Here is a 16,535-nt window from a genome sequence, read left to right as displayed (position 1 = left end):
GAGTTTGTTCATCACATGCGGAATGCAATCTACAGTACTCCAGTCCGGCAACACCGCCATGAACTCGCGCATGGACTCGAGTACAAACGTATACTCTTCGGAGCCTGCGCTTCCCGTCTTAGCCACGGACCTTCTACGTCGTCGAGTCGTGGCAAATGAAGCCGATAATAATGCCGCGCATCACAACCGCGGGACCCTGCCCCTCCGATGGCAGTTCACCGCAGGAATTGGACGACGCGACGATGCAACGCGGCTGGTCCGCACCGGCACAACCATTGGTCTTTCCTACGTGAGGGAGCCGAATCCGAGTAGTCGCGGGACGTACTATTCGTACACAATGGCGGGGCATGAGCCGGGACTCGAGAAAATGGGCGAGGTGAGCAACAAGCTTAACCACCGTTGGAGTTCAGATGGCGCACAGCACAGCTCAGCTGACGCCGCAGTTCGAATGAACTATTTGCTCCCGGGGCCAAGTTGACGAGGGAGATTATCTCGTCGTTTCTCCTCGCAAATAAATACAACGCGGATGGGAAAGCCGTGGTGTATATTATCTATCCGTCGCACGGAGGGGGAAGCTTGTTTGCTCCGGAATTGTTACTATCCTCTATCCTAGCCGCCGCCGCCGCCGCCGGCGGAGAGCGAGAAAAAGAAGAGAGTGGAGCCTTCACGCGCGACCAGGCAGTCAGCCTGCTCGATAATGTACATCTCCTGCCCGTCCCGGACGTGTCCACCATCGCGCAGGCCGTTAGTCAAATTTCAGATGATTTGCACCGTCTTGATCAATCTTCGCGACAAGAAAAGCAGCAGCAGCAGGACGTCCTACTAATTCTTGAAGGTCTCGACACCCTCACCGAGAACCTCATCCGTTCATCAAACCCCCTCCGCGGCTGTGCCATGGCCGTGCCTATCCTCCACACTCTAACCTATCTCACCCGTTCTTATGCGGATCGTCTTACCGTACTCGTAGTAAATGGCGTCGGGCTCAGCGTGGACACGTCCTCTTTGCCGTTGACATCAACATCATCATCGGCCTCGTTTTCGTCATCGTCGCAACGGGAGATGAAGCCCGTGGATGCAGGGTCTACCGGTGCGTCGCTGATTCAGTCCGTGTTTGGCGGGCTGGCTGTTCGACAGCCACTCTTGTCGCGGACGATGGATTACGGGATTGATGTTCATCTTTTGGTTTCAGTTTCGGCGAGGGTGAAGGACGAAGAGAATGCTCCGTCGAAAGTTACTACGGTTGCGGTGGAAGTGGTCAAGGATCGGGTGGGAGGGTTTTTCGGGGAATGGTGTTTCGTGTAATACATAGCATAGCATAGACCATTGTCTCTATATTTACATTCGTGATTATTGCAACAATGAGTTCATGAATCACCCCGTTCAGCCCAGGACCGTAGAACTGCCCTCTCAACCACCGCCTGTGCCTCCTGCTCACAACGCTTGAGATCCTCCCGGACCATTGCTTGTTCGAAGAGCACGTCTTGCTGGTGGATCTTGACCCATTGCTTGTGCCGCTCGCAGCGTTTCTTTAAACATACGCCGCGCGCAAACGCGTGGGCCTCGGCGTCTTCGGTGCCTTTCCCTTCTTCTTCATTCAGGCGGACGCCATTCCCGTTCGGCTGCTGCTGCTGCTGCTGTTCATCGAGCATCATGTCTACATCACCGTTTTGATCGTGGTCGTTGTCGTCCTCCGGCGGCTCGAGCTTCTCCTCGCGAAGCGCTCGCTGCCCTCGCTCGGATTGGCGCCACTCGTCAAACTCCTCGTCATTCCATGCCAGCCGCGAGTCGTACCCGCAAATATCTTTCCATCCTCCTTTCGGCTCCTGCTGCTTGAGCTGCTCCAGTACGCTCTTGGCCCGCTGCCGCACCAGGCTGATGAATTGCTCCCGGGCCCGCAGCAGCGCCTGGCGGCGAAGCAACTCGTCGCGCCGGCGGCGGAGTCGCTCGAGCTTCGCTTCTTCGTCGCCGGAGTATGTCAGTGACGGCGGGTGTACGTCGAGACCAAGCTTGTTGTTGTTGCTGTGGATGCTCTTGGAGTCGACTTTGTTATTTTCTTGCTTCGCCAGTTCTTCCGGCGGAGGTGAAATCAACCGCTCCCCGAGTCGTCGGAATTCCGCCGCCGACGACACCCCCATGATCGCAGCCCTGAGGTCGCCCGGTGTCAGAACTCCGCCCCGACTGCCCACCTCGTTTGGATCAATGCCAATTTTTCGCGGCCGGCTGTCGTCGTCATCTTCTTCCTCGTCGTTGGTCTCAATGTTCGAGTCCCCCTCGGCGTCCACGCTGTGGCTTCGCCATCCACGCGACTTCGTACTGCGCCGGCCTTGGCTGGCGCCCCGACCAGTTTTCGATTGCTGCAGTTTAGAAGACGATGTCATTCGCTGGATCAATCGCCGCATAAACTCCCTCCCATGCTCGTCCGAGCAGTACTTGCTCAGCTCATGTCGAGACACTCGCGCCGGCTTACGGCATTCCGGTAGTCGACACATTCGTTTCCATGTCGTCCGACCTCTGCCTGCCGCCTCGCAGTTGGGACCTTTGAATCCTCAATCAGTTGCACAGCTCATTCTGACCAAGGACCAAAGCCACCTACAGATATACTTGTCGATCAACTCCGAATCTTTCGGGTCGATGTTGACACACTTGCCGTGAAACCAATCCTCGCACCCGCCATCGCATCCAATCATCCACGTATGATTGTCCGGTTTACGGCAGATGCAAAATACCTCGGCCGAATCTTCCTCTTCGTCGTCGTCCGCTTCGGGTGCCACCGCACTTGCGCTTCTACTCCCTTTTTTTGCTCCCTTTTTCGGCTGTTCAGGAGCGGGAGACCCAGTCAGCGATGAAGATCCTTGTTTCTTTGCGGTCGGACCTTTGGTGGCGCGAGAGGAGGATGGTGTGTTTGAGCGTCGCTCGTCCACACTCTCCGTGTCGTTGTCAAGCTTGCGCTTCTTAGCCGGCGGTTTCTTTGTCGCCGTGCCCTTCTTTGCCGAACTTGAAGAGGATCGTTTCGCACTCGCTCCGGCCTTAGACGGCGCGGATGGTGAGGACCGATCCAAAGATGATGCCCGCGACTCCGACTCCCGTTTTAGGTCCGTGACCTTCTTGGGCGTCGCATGCTCGTCTATCTGGTCCACACCATCTGGTTGGACATGTTGAGTCGTTTGCGTTGTCTGTGCTGAGGGGCTGAACGGAGTTCGGTCTATTGATTGGGTGGCAGAGTGTTCTGGTTTCACTTCTGCCGCAGGTTCATCGTTATTTTCTGCTTTTGCTAGTAATGAATCGTAAAGGTCGGACCATGCCAGCTGGCCCGCTGGATCTTCTCCAGGGTTCAGTATGGTAGAATGTTCGGGCATGCGGTATAGCTGATGAACTCGTCCTGCTCGATCGTGTCCAAAAAACCCGCTCTGGCGCCATCCGAGTATTCCAACCACACGGCCATCATTTACAATGATGTTGGGCCGCGTCAAGTCATTATGTACGAAGCAGAGGTCCTCATTGGCTTTTCTCTTCTCGAAGAGGATGTCTCTCTCATCGTCAGACACACCGGGTAGGGATACGCTGTTGAGTTCCGGGTTCACGTAGGACGGAACATCGGGAGACCTGTCCACTGTTGCTAGTTGTTTGAGTATCTCACGACATTGTAGTTTGAATTGTTGCTGCTCGGCTGGCGACAAGTACCTCCAGGCAACCTGAAGCGAAACGCCCGGAATACGAGTCTCGATGGTGACATTTCTCCCATCAATGATTCCGTGAAATAAAATGACGGGAACGGCGACTCCGATTCCACTTAGGACTTGCTCGGCCTTCTTTGCGGCAAGGTATTCATTTGCATTCAGTCGCGACAGTCGCTCGGCGGAGGCACCCTCCACAGGCTCTCGATCAATACGAATAATGACCCTGCCCGTTGCATATGCCTCGCGCGGCCCAGGCTCATTCAGGCAATTTTCGCGAGTACAGTTCTTTTCGATGACTTCTTTCCAGTACTCGACGGCGTCCGGTTCGGAGGCATACCAGTGTGTATAGCGAGGAATGAAATCGTCGGGCCCGGGCGCATACCGGCCGTAATAGGGACTGCGACCGAGGTACGGATCGGATTGCGGGACCTTTGAAGGGTCTGCTTCATATGCGTTCACGGTCATCTTGGGACGGTGGATCGCAAAGGCCTGCAGTCGTGCTGAATCGGCATTTGCTCACCCGGCACCCGGTCGTGGATTCCCACTAAGGTCCCTTTTCCCAAGTATTGCGGAAACATCAAAAGAAGAGAGTTGTCCAGTTTGAAACATGCGGATACTCAGCGCCCATCGCCGAGATTATCTCGAAGGCCGAGACAGATTCGGTTATGCTCTGGAACTGCTGCACAAAAAGACGGACGTCGCTGTTCCGATTTCAATGAGATAGCGAACACATTTGCTGCGTCGCTCTTTGCAGCCAGCAGTCTCCGATGGGGAAATCCAAACTCGACGACGGAATTGATACCGCAACGGATTTCGCAATGGATGCTGCCGGTTGCCGCCAGGTCACGCGGCGTTCGACGCAGCCAGCACAACTGCTTCACAGCCAAACCCGGACACGCTCCAGGTACACTGATGGAGCTTGGAGCTGGAAACGGAGGTTGCGGCTTACGATAGCCGGCACAGCTTCGCGTGCTATCGGCGAAAAGCTGTTTCTTGGACTCTGCTCTTGGCGCGATTTGCTGCCTGAGGAATCAGTAGTGCTATTTCCTATTCAAGTATAGTAGAGAATTTCTTATCGTGCATTCTTATCAGCTTATCTCTTTATCAGATCCTGCGCATCCCCCTCCCTGAGGGAAGCGCGGAGTATACCTCGGCATTGAGCCCTGGGATCAACTTGGGAGTTGATCAGCCTGCTGCGCAGGATGCATCGGTTTGAACGGATTTACGGATAATATGAAGTCCTGTACCTATTAAAACGGTGTCCTTTATGCTCTTTCTACTTGACAAGCACGATCGGGCAAAAACGGCCAAAACAAAAACGCTCAGTACGGAGTACTGATGGCAAGTGCAGCCGTCCTTTCTGAAGAGTCCCAGGTTCAGAGTGTGAAATGCAGTTTTCGGGCATTAGACCGGAAGTCTTCTTGTTCAACTAAAGCGCCTTGTCTTCGCAGTGGCATGAATCGCCCGAAGAGCCAATCGTGCTACTCGTGCAGTGCTTCTGTGCCCTGCCCGTGTCTGATGTCATAGAAGTATCGCAGCGTTCGGTGAACCCCTCCAGGCCCCAGGTTCCAAAAGCCCTAGGTTCGAGGCCCCCGAGTGATCGGTCCGGAGTGAGGTTGCCCACTCCGGTTGACGCCCGGACGGAGAGACTGGCAGATCCAAGCGAAGCATTGGATGATCGGGCTTGGAGGACGGACATATCAGATCCGATCTTGGCCTTGTTAGGGCTAGGGCTGGTCGGTCGGTTTCTCTCCGATCCACCGGCAGCGGGGGACACTATTGCGACCAAGACCCGCCATGACTAATCATCGCCCACCCTGATTGGACAATTGGATGGGGCCAAGGCGTCGGATGTCGGGAGGCCATTGTTCCTGGCAGAGATTACGTAATCTCCAGCTGGTTAAGCTTTGTGGACAGCGGACAACGTGGGTAGCAGCGTCAATGGTCTGCATCCCTGTCGAGCAGAGTTCGGGGAATCATCCTTCTCCTCCGTCACATCGGCCTCAAGTCCGCCCGTAATTCTGCATGCTGTGTGCGCGTCTGATTGCCCAACCCTGCGCACCCCGGATTGTTGGATGAATCATCGTGCTCTGCTCGTCATCTGACCGCGTAGCCTCCCATCCTCCGTCATAGGGACGGAAGACCAATTGGTCCGAGCCGAGATGTGCTGTCCCATCCATGTTTTCCAGAACCGAAACTCTGGAAAAACCATGTCCCCGGAAGGGCGACGGTCGCATCGAAGATTCGAAACGAAGCGATTAGTAAAGCGAAAGCCATGAGTCATTGCTTTGTCAGGATTACAAACTTATAGAAAGACCAGTGCCCATCACTGCCCAGTTGGTGCACAGCGCCCGAAACCTTCTGGAACTCCTTTTCTGGCTCCCACTTTCCCGTTCGGATCAAATACAGGTAAAAATCCAACAACGGGGCTCGGACTCGGAGTTTGGCGCTTGGGGCCCGAGCGAAACAAAACCAGCGGTTCGCTGCGAGATTTGTCTGGCGGCTCTGTCCGCTCCAGCATCGCGCGCTCTCAATCCCTGTTAATTTTTTTTTTTTTTTTTTTTTTTTTGCAAGCCTCTTAATTATCCTTTCTCGGCTGGGATTTTCTTTTCTCGACCCCTCAACGCTCAAACAAGAGGCATTTCTCGATTCGGAGTTTACCGGGCGCATCCTCGACCACTTGAACCCTGACATCATAAGTCTCATTCTTCTTGGCTCCCGCTCTCCATCCGCCGCTCTCCGGACAAGGAAGTAGGTCGAGCCCGGAGGTCAGTGCCCAAGCCCGCTAGAGATCTGATCGCAGACTCGTCCTCGGAATTAACCGGCGGTGCAGCAATTTACCACCTCAGCTCGGGACGGCAATTGCGTTCACTGCTCCAAGGGCAGAACGTCGTGGACATCGTCTCCTTTTCACACACATACACGCACACACACACACAGAGCGTCCGGACGTGGCTGGTTTGATCGCGACATCGCATTTGAGACAAGTCCACTCCCGCCATCAGAACAGCACGCGGAGCCTGTGAACCACACCGAGGCCCATCTCATGCTCCCCGTCCGGGTGCCCGGTGTCCCGCCCTCGCCATGGCTTCCCAGTCTCAGTCCCCGGCGGATGATAAGAACCTGGACGTGAATTCAGCGCCCGGTACGCGGCCTTCGTCGCCACCTGGAGGGAATACGACAGGCGCGGAACATCATCATCATCATGATGCATCCGGCGGATCCGCGCGCAGCTCTCCGGAGCGGGAGACTCCCCAGACGCCGAAACAGCCACCGCCGACGCAGAAGAGGCGAAGGGTAACCCGCGCTTGTGACGAGTGCCGCCGTAAGAAGATCAAGTGCGATGGCCAACAGCCGTGCACGCACTGCTCCGTGTATAGCTATGGTAAGCCGACTACTGATATACACCCCCATGGCCCGGAAGGCTCTCGCTGACAAGACCGTCGCTCGGCAGACTGTACATATGATCAGCCCTCCAATCGTAGACGCAATCCCGCTCCACAGTACGTGGAAGCCCTCGAAGCTCGCGCGCGTAGAGCGGAGGCGGTTCTTCGGGTTCTTGCCCCCGACATTAATCTGGATGATCCCCGTCTCGACACGTTAACTCCGGAGCAGCTTTATGCGTTGCTTCGAAGGGACGGTCCGTCGGTCGCGTCGGCGCCGAGGTCGGGGTCTGACGGTGACAGGCAAGATGAGACGACTGATCCTCCCGATGAGTCCTTGCTGGAAACCATGGTGGAGAACTCCGGTTCGTTGATTATGGATGATCAAGGCCGTTGGGATTACATGGGTCACTCGTCGGGTATTATCTTCATGCAGCGCCTGAAAAAACAGTTTGGGAACTTTGTTCCCCCAATGCGGAATGTCTATCGCCAGCGCCCGATTTTGAAGTTGGTAGAGGAGAGTCCCCGGGCGCAATCCGAGTCGCCTCAAGATTCCTCTCTACCCGCGACGCATGATCTACCCTCCCGCGAGATCGCGAAGCAAATGGCACGGAATACCTTCGATCATGCTTGTTGTTTGATGCGTTTTGTTCACGAACCGTCTTTTTTCTCCATGTTGGATCGGATATATGATACGCCATGGGAGCAGTTTTCCAACGCGGAACATAGCTTTCTGCCTCTACTCTACATCGTCATTGCCGTCGGCTGTCTTTATTCCTACGATACGGATAGCTCTGACGACGACGATTATGAAGGTGCCATCGGAAGAGGGTATGAAAACTCGCTCACCATTTTCTTTTTTTTTTTTTTTTTTTCTTCCCTTTATCTTGATGACTGACGCCGTTGATCTCGCTTAGGTTCCAGTACTTCCGAACCGGTAGAAATCTACTGGACATCACCGATTGCCGCGACCTCACTTCCTTGCAGGCCATCTGCTTTATGATCATATTCCTGCAGTCATCTGCCAGGCTGAGTACCTGCTACTCCTATGTCGGAATCGCGCAGCGTGCCGCTCTGCGACTGGGTCTACACCGTTCCGTGCAGGCCAACTTCAACCCGATCGAACGGGAGCTGCGCAAACGCATCTTCTGGACCATCCGGCGGATGGATATCTATGTTAGCACGCTTCTTGGCTTGCCGCAGATGGTGAGCATGGAAGATATCGATCAGGAGTACCCACTGGAGGTAGACGATGAATTCATCACTCCTCAAGGCATTCTGCCGATGCCGGAAGGTCGCATCTCGTTGATGGCAGGTGCCAATGCTCACGCGCGTTTGGTTGAGATCATTGTCAAAGTCGTCAAGTATATCTATCCTGTGAAGAACGCGAAGCATCGAAACAAAACCGACAACACATACGTTGTTAGGCATTCCAAGATCCGCGAGATCGAGCGGGATTTACAAGCCTGGCTGGATGCATTGCCGCCTGCTCTGCGGCCAGGAGGCGAGGTGCCTATTGAACTTGAGCGGTGAGTTTCTCGGCCTTCCCTTTTTTTTTTTTTTATTTGGTAGTGGCTCTGTTGTCTAATCATGCTCATTTATAGGATGCGACAAATGCTGCGAATCAGTTATGCACATGTCCAAATATCATTGTACCGGCCATTCTTGCATTATGTTTCCAAGAGCTCCCAAGCGCGCGGAATCGATAAGCGATCGTATGCCTGTGCTGCAGCATGCGTGAGCGTCTCGCGGAATGTAGTCCACATCACGGCTGGAATGTATAAGAAAGGGCTACTGAACGGTTCTTATTGGTTTACCATGTACACCACCTACTTCGCCATTCTAACCTTGGTGTTCTTCGCGCTTGAAAACCCCGAGCTTCCAGCAAGCCGGGATAGCATCCTCAAGGATGCTCTCGAAGGGAAGAATACGTTGGCTGGTCTAGCCAAAAAGAGCCTCGCAGCCGATCGCTGTGCTATTAGCTTGAATGTGAGATCCTCAGTTCACCATTTTTCCTGGTACACTCGTTTACTGACACTGTGACTAGTGCTTATTCAGCAGACTTCCCGAGATGCTCAAGAATCAGCAGAGTTCGGCCGCTCCTCACGCGAATTTGAAACGGCCTTCCCCGGCAAGCACCCTAGCTACCAGACCCAAGGTCCAGCGTGAAGTGCCTGTGTCGGAAGCCAGCTCGTTGCCGAGGTCCAATTCGTTTCCGACCCGGCCGAAGACCGGTAATCCACCAGTCCGCGCAAGTGTCGACGATAGCGGTGCCTTCAGACAACCACAGTCGTGGTTATCGAACGAAGTGACCAATTTCTCGGCCGAGCCGGAATCCCTGTCGGAACCTTCCTCGCAGCAAGAGCAATTGACATCGTCTGTGCCGCCCACAATGGGCCCAGCACAAGCTCCGAGCGCAACACATAACCTTCCGGATCTGATGCCCATTATGTTCCCGTCAGGGGATCCGTTCGCGTATCCCACTCAGCCCATGTCGACGCTAGAAGACGGGCACTTCAAAGAGGATGCACCCCGGACGGCTCAATTCTTCCACGATGGCCATCAGGCGACATCAACGTCTGCTGGACTTGCAAGCGGGGGCACAATCGCCACGGGTACCCCTGGGTTTGATGGTTCTCAGGGACTTCCTTCCGGCAGTTCTAGTGGCGGGATGAGTGGACCGCAACTCTCCGGGGCCTTCCAGCGCCTTGGTTTGCAATCCCAGGCCCAGTCGCCCTCGTCGCGGTCGGGCGGCAGTAGTGATCATGCGCAGAGCCCCGACATGGTCTCCTTGCCCCAGTCGGCCATGTGGCAAAGCCTCCGTTTCCCTAACCAGAACTTCTTTGGCCAGCAAGCATCGATGTCGGGTGACTCCTCAAGGGAGATGGCTGTCGATTCGATGGCCGGACTTGGCCCGGTGGGCTTTGGGATGGATATGAATTTCAACTTCGACGAGGTGCTATTTGGAAACGGGGGTGGCGCTGACAGCTCTTTTCTGGGCGAAGACTGGAATCAGTGGGCCAATTTTGTCGATCAGCCCTGATGCGACGTTTGATGTGATTACGTTCGATTCCCGATGATTCATGGGCTTCAATAGATCTTGGAGTTTGGCCATTGAGATTCCCCGTGTATATGGGCGGCGTTTGAGGCGAGAATTTGGAATAGATACCTAACCTAATGCATATACTCGAAGGCTGGAGCTGGGTTGGAGGGCAGGAATGGATATCGCGGCTCGGTGTCAATAATCATAATAGATATTGACTTGGAGCGTTATACCGAATGCCAAATGTCATCCTTTATTACAAGTAGTTTGTGGATTTTATGAGTCTCATGGACTGCGACCTTTGTAAGATTTGAGTCCATGGGGACTATCCAAGTGAATATGCTGAGTCAGCACGTTGCTTGTTCCAGACTCCTGGTCAAGGACGATCGAGGCAAATCCGCGCTCCTCGATTCCACGAGTCCTAGCTTCATAGTTTTATAGCTCTGCTGATTCGTTAATATGAACGGGAGCTCATTGATACATTCATATTTTGGTCTATTATAAGAGGACCCCCTACAGCATCTTCTCAATTGAAGCTCAATCTCGCTCGCCCTGTCGCAGCGCGACATGCCGACCACCCCCAAGCTCTCGACCGCGTTAACGTGGTTGGTCTATTTGCTTCCCGTCTACATCTTTGTCGTTTCGCCGGCCCTTCGCGCGCTGTTTCCGACGAATGAGGTTTCCGGTGCTTTTGACTGGCCCGATCAAGATAAATCAGACGAGTACGAGTTAGTACCCGGCATCAATGTCACCGATGACCGCTTCATAAGCCCCGAGGACAACCCGCGGGAGCTTCAATGCCGCGAGGATGATTACCGGGTGCATATTCTCTCCCGATCGCCGTTAGTGATATACATTGAGAATTTCCTGAGTGAGTCGGAGGCGGATCATTTGACGGAAGTGAGGTAAGTTGACGCGACTCTTAATTTCTCTAAAGACAAGCCAGAGAGTATCTTGGAGGATATAGAGCTGGGACGGATGATAGAACTGGTTCTTTAATTCTATTACAGTAAAGATCGATATGCTCCCTCCATCGTCTACGACGGCATGACCGAGCGCGTGGACCCATCTGTCCGACTGTCCGACCGTGCGCTGCTGGACCGCGACGACGTGGTGAGATGTCTTGAGGAGCGTGCGCGCGCTTTCCAGGGCTGGCGGCCCTTCCTGTACATCGAGCGCATGTGGGCGCAGCGCTACAACGTGTCGGGTCACTACCGGCACCACTACGATTGGACGGGTAACGGGCAGGGTGCAGATCGGGTCAGCACCTTCATGGTCTATCTCAAAGCTGACTGCACTGGCGGCGGCACCAACTTCCCGCGCCTCCGCAAGCCGTTGGATAAAAAGTGGTGTCGGTTCATCGAGTGCGATGCGGAGCCGCAGGAAGAAGGGGTAACGTTTAAGCCAATCAAGGGGAATGCGATCTTCTGGGAGAATCTGCGAGCGGATGGCACGGGGTATCCGGAGACGTGGCATGCCGCGCTGCCGGTACGGTCGGGGGAGAAGGTGGGGTTGAACATTTGGAGTTGGTATCAGCCGCCGACTCGCAAGCGGAAGAGCAAGACCAAGACGGTTTGAGTTGGATATCGAAATCTGTGAAAAGAGAGGAGATTGTTGGATACGTATTCGCGGAAGTAGATGGTGTAATTGTACAGCTGGATATCAAGTCATAGCTTACTGGTACATCTTGGGTCTCTCGGTTGTTCCGCCAGGATTGTGATGAACGTTCAGACCGCATATGGAGCACGTAACTACTACTATGGAGCGGCAAGAGGTCGTTGTCGAAATGCCACCTTAATACCATTTACAAGAATTATCCTCGGCTGCTTCCAGAGGTACGGTAGTGACCGAATACAGTAATAGCAGTTCCCCTCATCGGCTCACCGCGCCAAGATCCCTCTGGGAGCGCTGGGCTTGGCCGCTGGGACAAGACCACAAGAGCGCGGAGGGAGCGGCCAAGACACAGCACTTGCGGCCAAGAGCGGACACTGTCCAAGACTCTCGGGCCTCACTGAGATACTCTTGACTCCATCGGGAGCACTGATCATGATGGATCATTTGATGAATCCTGTCCGGCAACTCGGCAAATATTTTGTCAGGTTTGCAACATCATGCCAGCACCGCCTCACTGCGCGGGGAAACGCTCTTTTGCCTTGATTTGCCACTGATTCCAGGATTCCCACTCGAAAATCCAGCGGCTGGTCTAGTACAAACAGTAGTAACCTTACCCAGTAACAGGACTCGTCAAGTAAAGTTGTTCAAGGCTTAACTTTGGTTTTACCCGATTCCTGCATGGCTGGCTTTAGAGGTCTGCATTGTTCTTGGCCCGACTGTCTTGTCAGGTTGACCACCAGAGAGAGGGTTCAACCTGCTTGACGCGTCCGCTTGCAGGCCATCGTTCCTGACATTTTGTCTGGCGCGTTAGAGTTGCAGCTATTGCCGTGGAGAGTTAACAAGACACCATTCTTCGCCCCGGCTTGGTCCTTCTCTGGCTCTTCGCGAATCTTTGCAGCACCAGATTGGACCACAAAGAGGAAAGCGACAAATCAGAACTCCTTCCCTTGGCGGCCGGTCTTGGCCTCGTGTTGGGCGGTCAAAAGAATTCTTGGCCCGGTCTTGTCGTCCACTCCGCGGTCTGGGCTTTTTGGCGGGTTGAACCTTGGACCCCTTTGGCTTCTGATCTCTGCGCCCCCCCCTGGGTCCTCTTTGCCGGTGGGAATTTCTGTTGTTCTTCCCCCTCCCTCTCTGACCGATATCTTCCCCGGATATTCCCTTCTCCCGAGCCCTCTCTTTTTCATTTCCCTCTCTCTCCCACTCTTACTCCGCCCGTGAATTCTTTGTTTTCATTACGTGCGCGTGATTCACGGTGATTGTGCATCCTTCTCTTTGGGGCCTTGAACCAAGCAATCCTCCGCCCGGATACCAAGACTGCGAACCTTCGTTCTGTCTTGGCGGCCATGTCTGACCCTTCGGGCTCAACCCCAAACACCTCTGCTCCTCCTCACACCGATGCTGCGGCCGCCACGACGGCTGGCCAGGCTCCTGCTTCGGTTGCCGCGACCGTGAATCCTGGCGCGCCGGCCGCGGTACCCGCCCATCAGCAGCAATCACAGCCTCAGCAGCACGGGCAGCAGCAGCAACAGCAACATCCGCAACCGCAACAGCAAGCATATCCTGCTCCGCCTCAGTCTCAGGCCGCCGACCCGTCGGCTCAAGTCACCGCGACCGCCGCCGCCGCGGTCGCTGCGGTCGGGAATCAGAATACTCAAAACAACGGCACTTCCAATGAGCAACCGAACGAGGAGCTTGCCTGTATGTGGCAAGGTTGCAGCGAGAAGTTGCCGAATGCTGCCGTGCTTTACGTATGTGCTTGCTGTGTCGCAGCATCCGGCCATGAAACCGACTAACGTCTGTAGGAACACGTTTGCGAAAAGCATGTCGGTCGCAAGTCGACCAACAACCTGAACCTCGTCTGCCAGTGGGGGAATTGCCGCACCACAACGGTGAAGCGGGACCATATCACCTCGCATATTCGGGTTCATGTCCCGCTCAAGCCTCACAAGTGCGATCTTTGCGGCAAGGCCTTCAAGAGACCTCAGGATCTGAAGAAGCATGTAAAGACGCATGCAGACGATTCGGTGTTGATGCGATCCCCGGAACCCGGGAGAACTCAAGATGCTCCGTATGGCGGCATGATGAGCAACCCAAAGGGTACGTCACGTCCATGCATGTAGATTTTCCATTCAGATTGCTAATTCCAGTGCAGGCTTCGCTCCGGGGGCCTATCCCCACTTTGAACAACCCGGCATGCCTGTTCATCCGGGCTACCATCAGCAGCAGCCGCCCCAGTACTACCAAAATCAAGGACCCCCGGGCTATGGGAATGTCTATTATTCGTTAAACCACGGCGGTGATAACCAGGCTCCCTACGATGCGCGCAAGCGCGCATATGATGCGGTCAACGATTTTTTCGGCGAGGCAAAACGGCGTCAGTTTGACCCCACGTCGTACGCGGCCGTCGGCCAGCGTCTAAGTAGTCTGCAAGGGGTCCAATTGCCTCTGGTCACCGGTCCTATCTATCACCCCCTGTCTGGCCCCGGCGGGACAGCCGTAAGCGGAGGGTATGGGCCCGCAGTCGCGGCACCTGTCTATCATTTGCCGCCCATGTCGAATGCGCGTACCAAGCAGGATCTGCTAGATCTGGACCGCATGTTGGATACCATCCACACAACTGTGTACGAGAATGATGACCATGTCGCCGCGGCCGGCATCGCTCAACCGGGCGCTACGTACATCACTCATCGTGTGCAAGGGTACGGCTCGACACCGGCACACTCGTCAGCGCCCGTTCAGCTGCCGCCCAGCCACGCTACGGCCTCGGCCACCACAGCCGCTTCGTCGGCGCCTCTGGCTGCGACCGCCGCGGCCACAACAGCTCAGTCGCCGGCCAGCGTTACAACTCCAGTCTTGACGCCGCCTTCCAGCGCACAGTCGCACACCTCTGGTCGTTCGCCCAGCACGTTTTCGCAGCGCGTCTCCCCGCCACAGAGTGACGGGCCCATGTACCCGCGCCTTCCGTCGACGAACGGGCAAGATGGCGCTTCGGCCTACGCGGGCGCCGCGCCGCCGTCGACACTTAGCGGCAGCTACGACAATGACGAGAATCGGCGTCGCTACACCGGCGGGAACCTTATGCGTGCTCGCCCAGACAACTACCCTCCTCCGTTGGAAGACCGGACGCGGACGCCGACCGCCAGCAAAGAGGCTGCGGGCGCTGCGGATCAAATCTCGAACAGTGTTATTGACCCGGCACTGCAGGCGAGTTCCACGACGCCGGATTCTGAGGCCGCCCGTCGCGCAGCTCAGCAGGCGGCGGACGTGGCCGTCAAGCGTGCCGAGGAGCAGTGGCTGGAGAACGTACGGATCCTGGAGCATCTCCGCGAGTACGTCAAGGGCCGCCTCGCACGGGGCGAGTATGAGGAGGATCCACCGGAGCAGAAGCCTACTCGTGAGGAGCTGGCCTCGCAGGCGGACCGCATGGAGGGCGTCGAGACCAGCAATGCGCAGCCGCAGGGAGATAGCCAGACATCGTCGAACGGTCTCTATCCGACGTTGAAGGTTGAGGATGATACGGATACAAAGATGGAGTAATCGGGCTGGATTTGATTCTACTTTTTTTTTTTTGCACACTCTTGTCTTGCATTGGTGTTTATGTTGTTTTCTTTTCCCTCGCACTCTCTTTTCGGTCCTGCCATTTTTATAGTACTCTGTCCAACTCTGCCCTTTGTTGTCACGGTCAGGTCATGGCTTCTGGACGGGCGTGGGACTGTCAGGCGCTTCGTGTGATGGTTGTTGATTTGTTGTCAGCGCATGTGGTTGAATTGATGTGATCGACAGTAGTCCTCTCCAATATGGAATCGGAGCCGCGAGCCATCTCGATGATGGTCTTGCTGTTTGCAGTTGTCCGTTGCTACCCATTTCTTCTTCAGTAAACAGTAACTCCCGGATTCTGGGTGGGCTACGGCACTATTTGAAGTTTGGATCATGTCTCGGGATGACGTTGAATATTGTCAGACTCACATCGCCAGCTTGTTTGCGACAAGTCTTTTCTGTTAGTAGTCTCAGACCGGGAAGCAGACTGCTGTTTCCGTCCACTCCTTCATCCCGCTGGATTCCTGGGAATTCCGTGCCCATCCGGGCCTTGCCTTGCGCTTTGTTGAGGACTTCCCCTCGCATCATCGAGGACAGGAGGTCCCCTTCCCTCTCTCAGCTCCCTCCCTGTCCATTCCTTTCCTTCCCTTCCCTTCCCTTTCCTCCACCCGTCTTTCGGCTTCTTTCCATCTTCTCCATGATTACTTAACCGCCCCTCCACTTTTCTGCACTGCGAACCAGTCGCCCGGGTCGCCGAGCAAGTCCCAGATTGGTCGAACCAGAACCCGATCGGTGGCAGAAAGGTGGTGGCGAGTTTCCCAGAAGAGGTTCGACTCTTCCCAGTCTTTCCTCAGAGCCGCCGTTTTTGATCGGGCCCGACACGCCCCGCCGCCGCGCGTGATTCGCCAGTCGCCGTTCCACTCCAGAAACCCACCCGTTCTCGGCCTGGGCCTTGCTGTTTCCAGTAAGTAAAAAGCAAGCAAAACATGCTCTCTCTCATTCCACACGCGTCGGCCATTCGCCATTCGTCAGAGGGCGAGGGTGAAATCGTGAATGTGTTTTTTCTCGGTTTCAATTAGGCAATTTCCGCGCAAAGAACTGGTGAAATCGTTCCATTTTTTTTTATTTATTTTGATTTTCTTTTTTTTCTCCCTTCAACCGATTGGTTTAATGCTCAACGATTACTTGATCCCGATTCTTCGATGTTTTGCAAAGTCTGAAATTCTTTAAAATTCCAAATTCCAACGCGCGGCGCCCTTTGAAGCGAAAAAAACACGCTAA

At 54.9% G+C, this 16,535-nt stretch overlaps 9 protein-coding genes across 9 annotated transcripts; 5 read left to right on the top strand and 4 right to left on the bottom strand.

Moving 5' to 3' along the window:
* Window positions 1-22: 22 nt before the first annotated feature.
* Window positions 23-1,302, top strand: VTN49DRAFT_2248 (uncharacterized protein; the record flags this gene model as incomplete). The annotated part of the gene is made up of 2 exons (XM_069409952.1): window positions 23-376; window positions 475-1,302. 2 exons carry the CDS (start codon window positions 23-25, stop codon window positions 1,300-1,302), a joined length of 1,182 nt encoding a protein of 393 aa, XP_069268806.1.
* Window positions 1,303-1,364: 62 nt separating this feature from the next.
* Window positions 1,365-4,142, bottom strand: VTN49DRAFT_2247 (uncharacterized protein; the record flags this gene model as incomplete). Its single annotated transcript, XM_069409951.1, has 2 exons — window positions 1,365-2,536; window positions 2,594-4,142. The coding sequence occupies 2 exons, from the start codon at window positions 4,140-4,142 to the stop codon at window positions 1,365-1,367; spliced, it is 2,721 nt and encodes a 906-aa protein (XP_069268805.1).
* Window positions 4,143-5,106: 964 nt separating this feature from the next.
* Window positions 5,107-5,857, bottom strand: VTN49DRAFT_2246 (uncharacterized protein; the record flags this gene model as incomplete). The annotated part of the gene is made up of 2 exons (XM_069409950.1): window positions 5,107-5,453; window positions 5,740-5,857. The coding sequence occupies 2 exons, from the start codon at window positions 5,855-5,857 to the stop codon at window positions 5,107-5,109; spliced, it is 465 nt and encodes a 154-aa protein (XP_069268804.1).
* Window positions 5,858-5,887: 30 nt separating this feature from the next.
* VTN49DRAFT_2245 (uncharacterized protein) lies at window positions 5,888-6,703 on the top strand (the record flags this gene model as incomplete). Its single annotated transcript, XM_069409949.1, has 3 exons — window positions 5,888-5,938; window positions 6,378-6,445; window positions 6,511-6,703. The coding sequence occupies 3 exons, from the start codon at window positions 5,888-5,890 to the stop codon at window positions 6,701-6,703; spliced, it is 312 nt and encodes a 103-aa protein (XP_069268803.1).
* Window positions 6,704-6,761: 58 nt separating this feature from the next.
* Window positions 6,762-10,103, top strand: VTN49DRAFT_2244 (uncharacterized protein; the record flags this gene model as incomplete). The annotated part of the gene is made up of 5 exons (XM_069409948.1): window positions 6,762-7,062; window positions 7,132-7,891; window positions 7,978-8,589; window positions 8,665-9,049; window positions 9,108-10,103. The coding sequence occupies 5 exons, from the start codon at window positions 6,762-6,764 to the stop codon at window positions 10,101-10,103; spliced, it is 3,054 nt and encodes a 1,017-aa protein (XP_069268802.1).
* Window positions 10,104-10,670: 567 nt separating this feature from the next.
* On the top strand, window positions 10,671-11,681 carry VTN49DRAFT_2243 (uncharacterized protein; the record flags this gene model as incomplete). Its single annotated transcript, XM_069409947.1, has 2 exons — window positions 10,671-11,008; window positions 11,114-11,681. 2 exons carry the CDS (start codon window positions 10,671-10,673, stop codon window positions 11,679-11,681), a joined length of 906 nt encoding a protein of 301 aa, XP_069268801.1.
* Window positions 11,682-13,060: 1,379 nt separating this feature from the next.
* Window positions 13,061-15,254, top strand: VTN49DRAFT_2242 (uncharacterized protein; the record flags this gene model as incomplete). Its single annotated transcript, XM_069409946.1, has 3 exons — window positions 13,061-13,465; window positions 13,520-13,814; window positions 13,870-15,254. The coding sequence occupies 3 exons, from the start codon at window positions 13,061-13,063 to the stop codon at window positions 15,252-15,254; spliced, it is 2,085 nt and encodes a 694-aa protein (XP_069268800.1).
* A 178-nt stretch (window positions 15,255-15,432) lies between these two features.
* VTN49DRAFT_2241 (uncharacterized protein) lies at window positions 15,433-15,842 on the bottom strand (the record flags this gene model as incomplete). Its single annotated transcript, XM_069409945.1, has 2 exons — window positions 15,433-15,573; window positions 15,684-15,842. The coding sequence occupies 2 exons, from the start codon at window positions 15,840-15,842 to the stop codon at window positions 15,433-15,435; spliced, it is 300 nt and encodes a 99-aa protein (XP_069268799.1).
* A 113-nt stretch (window positions 15,843-15,955) lies between these two features.
* Window positions 15,956-16,279, bottom strand: VTN49DRAFT_2240 (uncharacterized protein; the record flags this gene model as incomplete). Its single annotated transcript, XM_069409944.1, has 1 exon — window positions 15,956-16,279. One exon carries the CDS (start codon window positions 16,277-16,279, stop codon window positions 15,956-15,958), a length of 324 nt encoding a protein of 107 aa, XP_069268798.1.
* Window positions 16,280-16,535: the final 256 nt, after the last annotated feature.

The sequence above is a fragment of the Thermomyces lanuginosus genome (genome assembly GCF_041956635.1).
Source record: "Thermomyces lanuginosus strain ATCC 200065 unplaced genomic scaffold VTN49scaffold_27, whole genome shotgun sequence".
In the NCBI taxonomy this organism is placed as follows: domain Eukaryota; kingdom Fungi; phylum Ascomycota; class Eurotiomycetes; order Eurotiales; family Trichocomaceae; genus Thermomyces; species Thermomyces lanuginosus.
The sequence above is the reverse complement of the archived record's forward strand: the minus strand, read 5'-3'. Positions and strand labels throughout refer to the sequence as shown.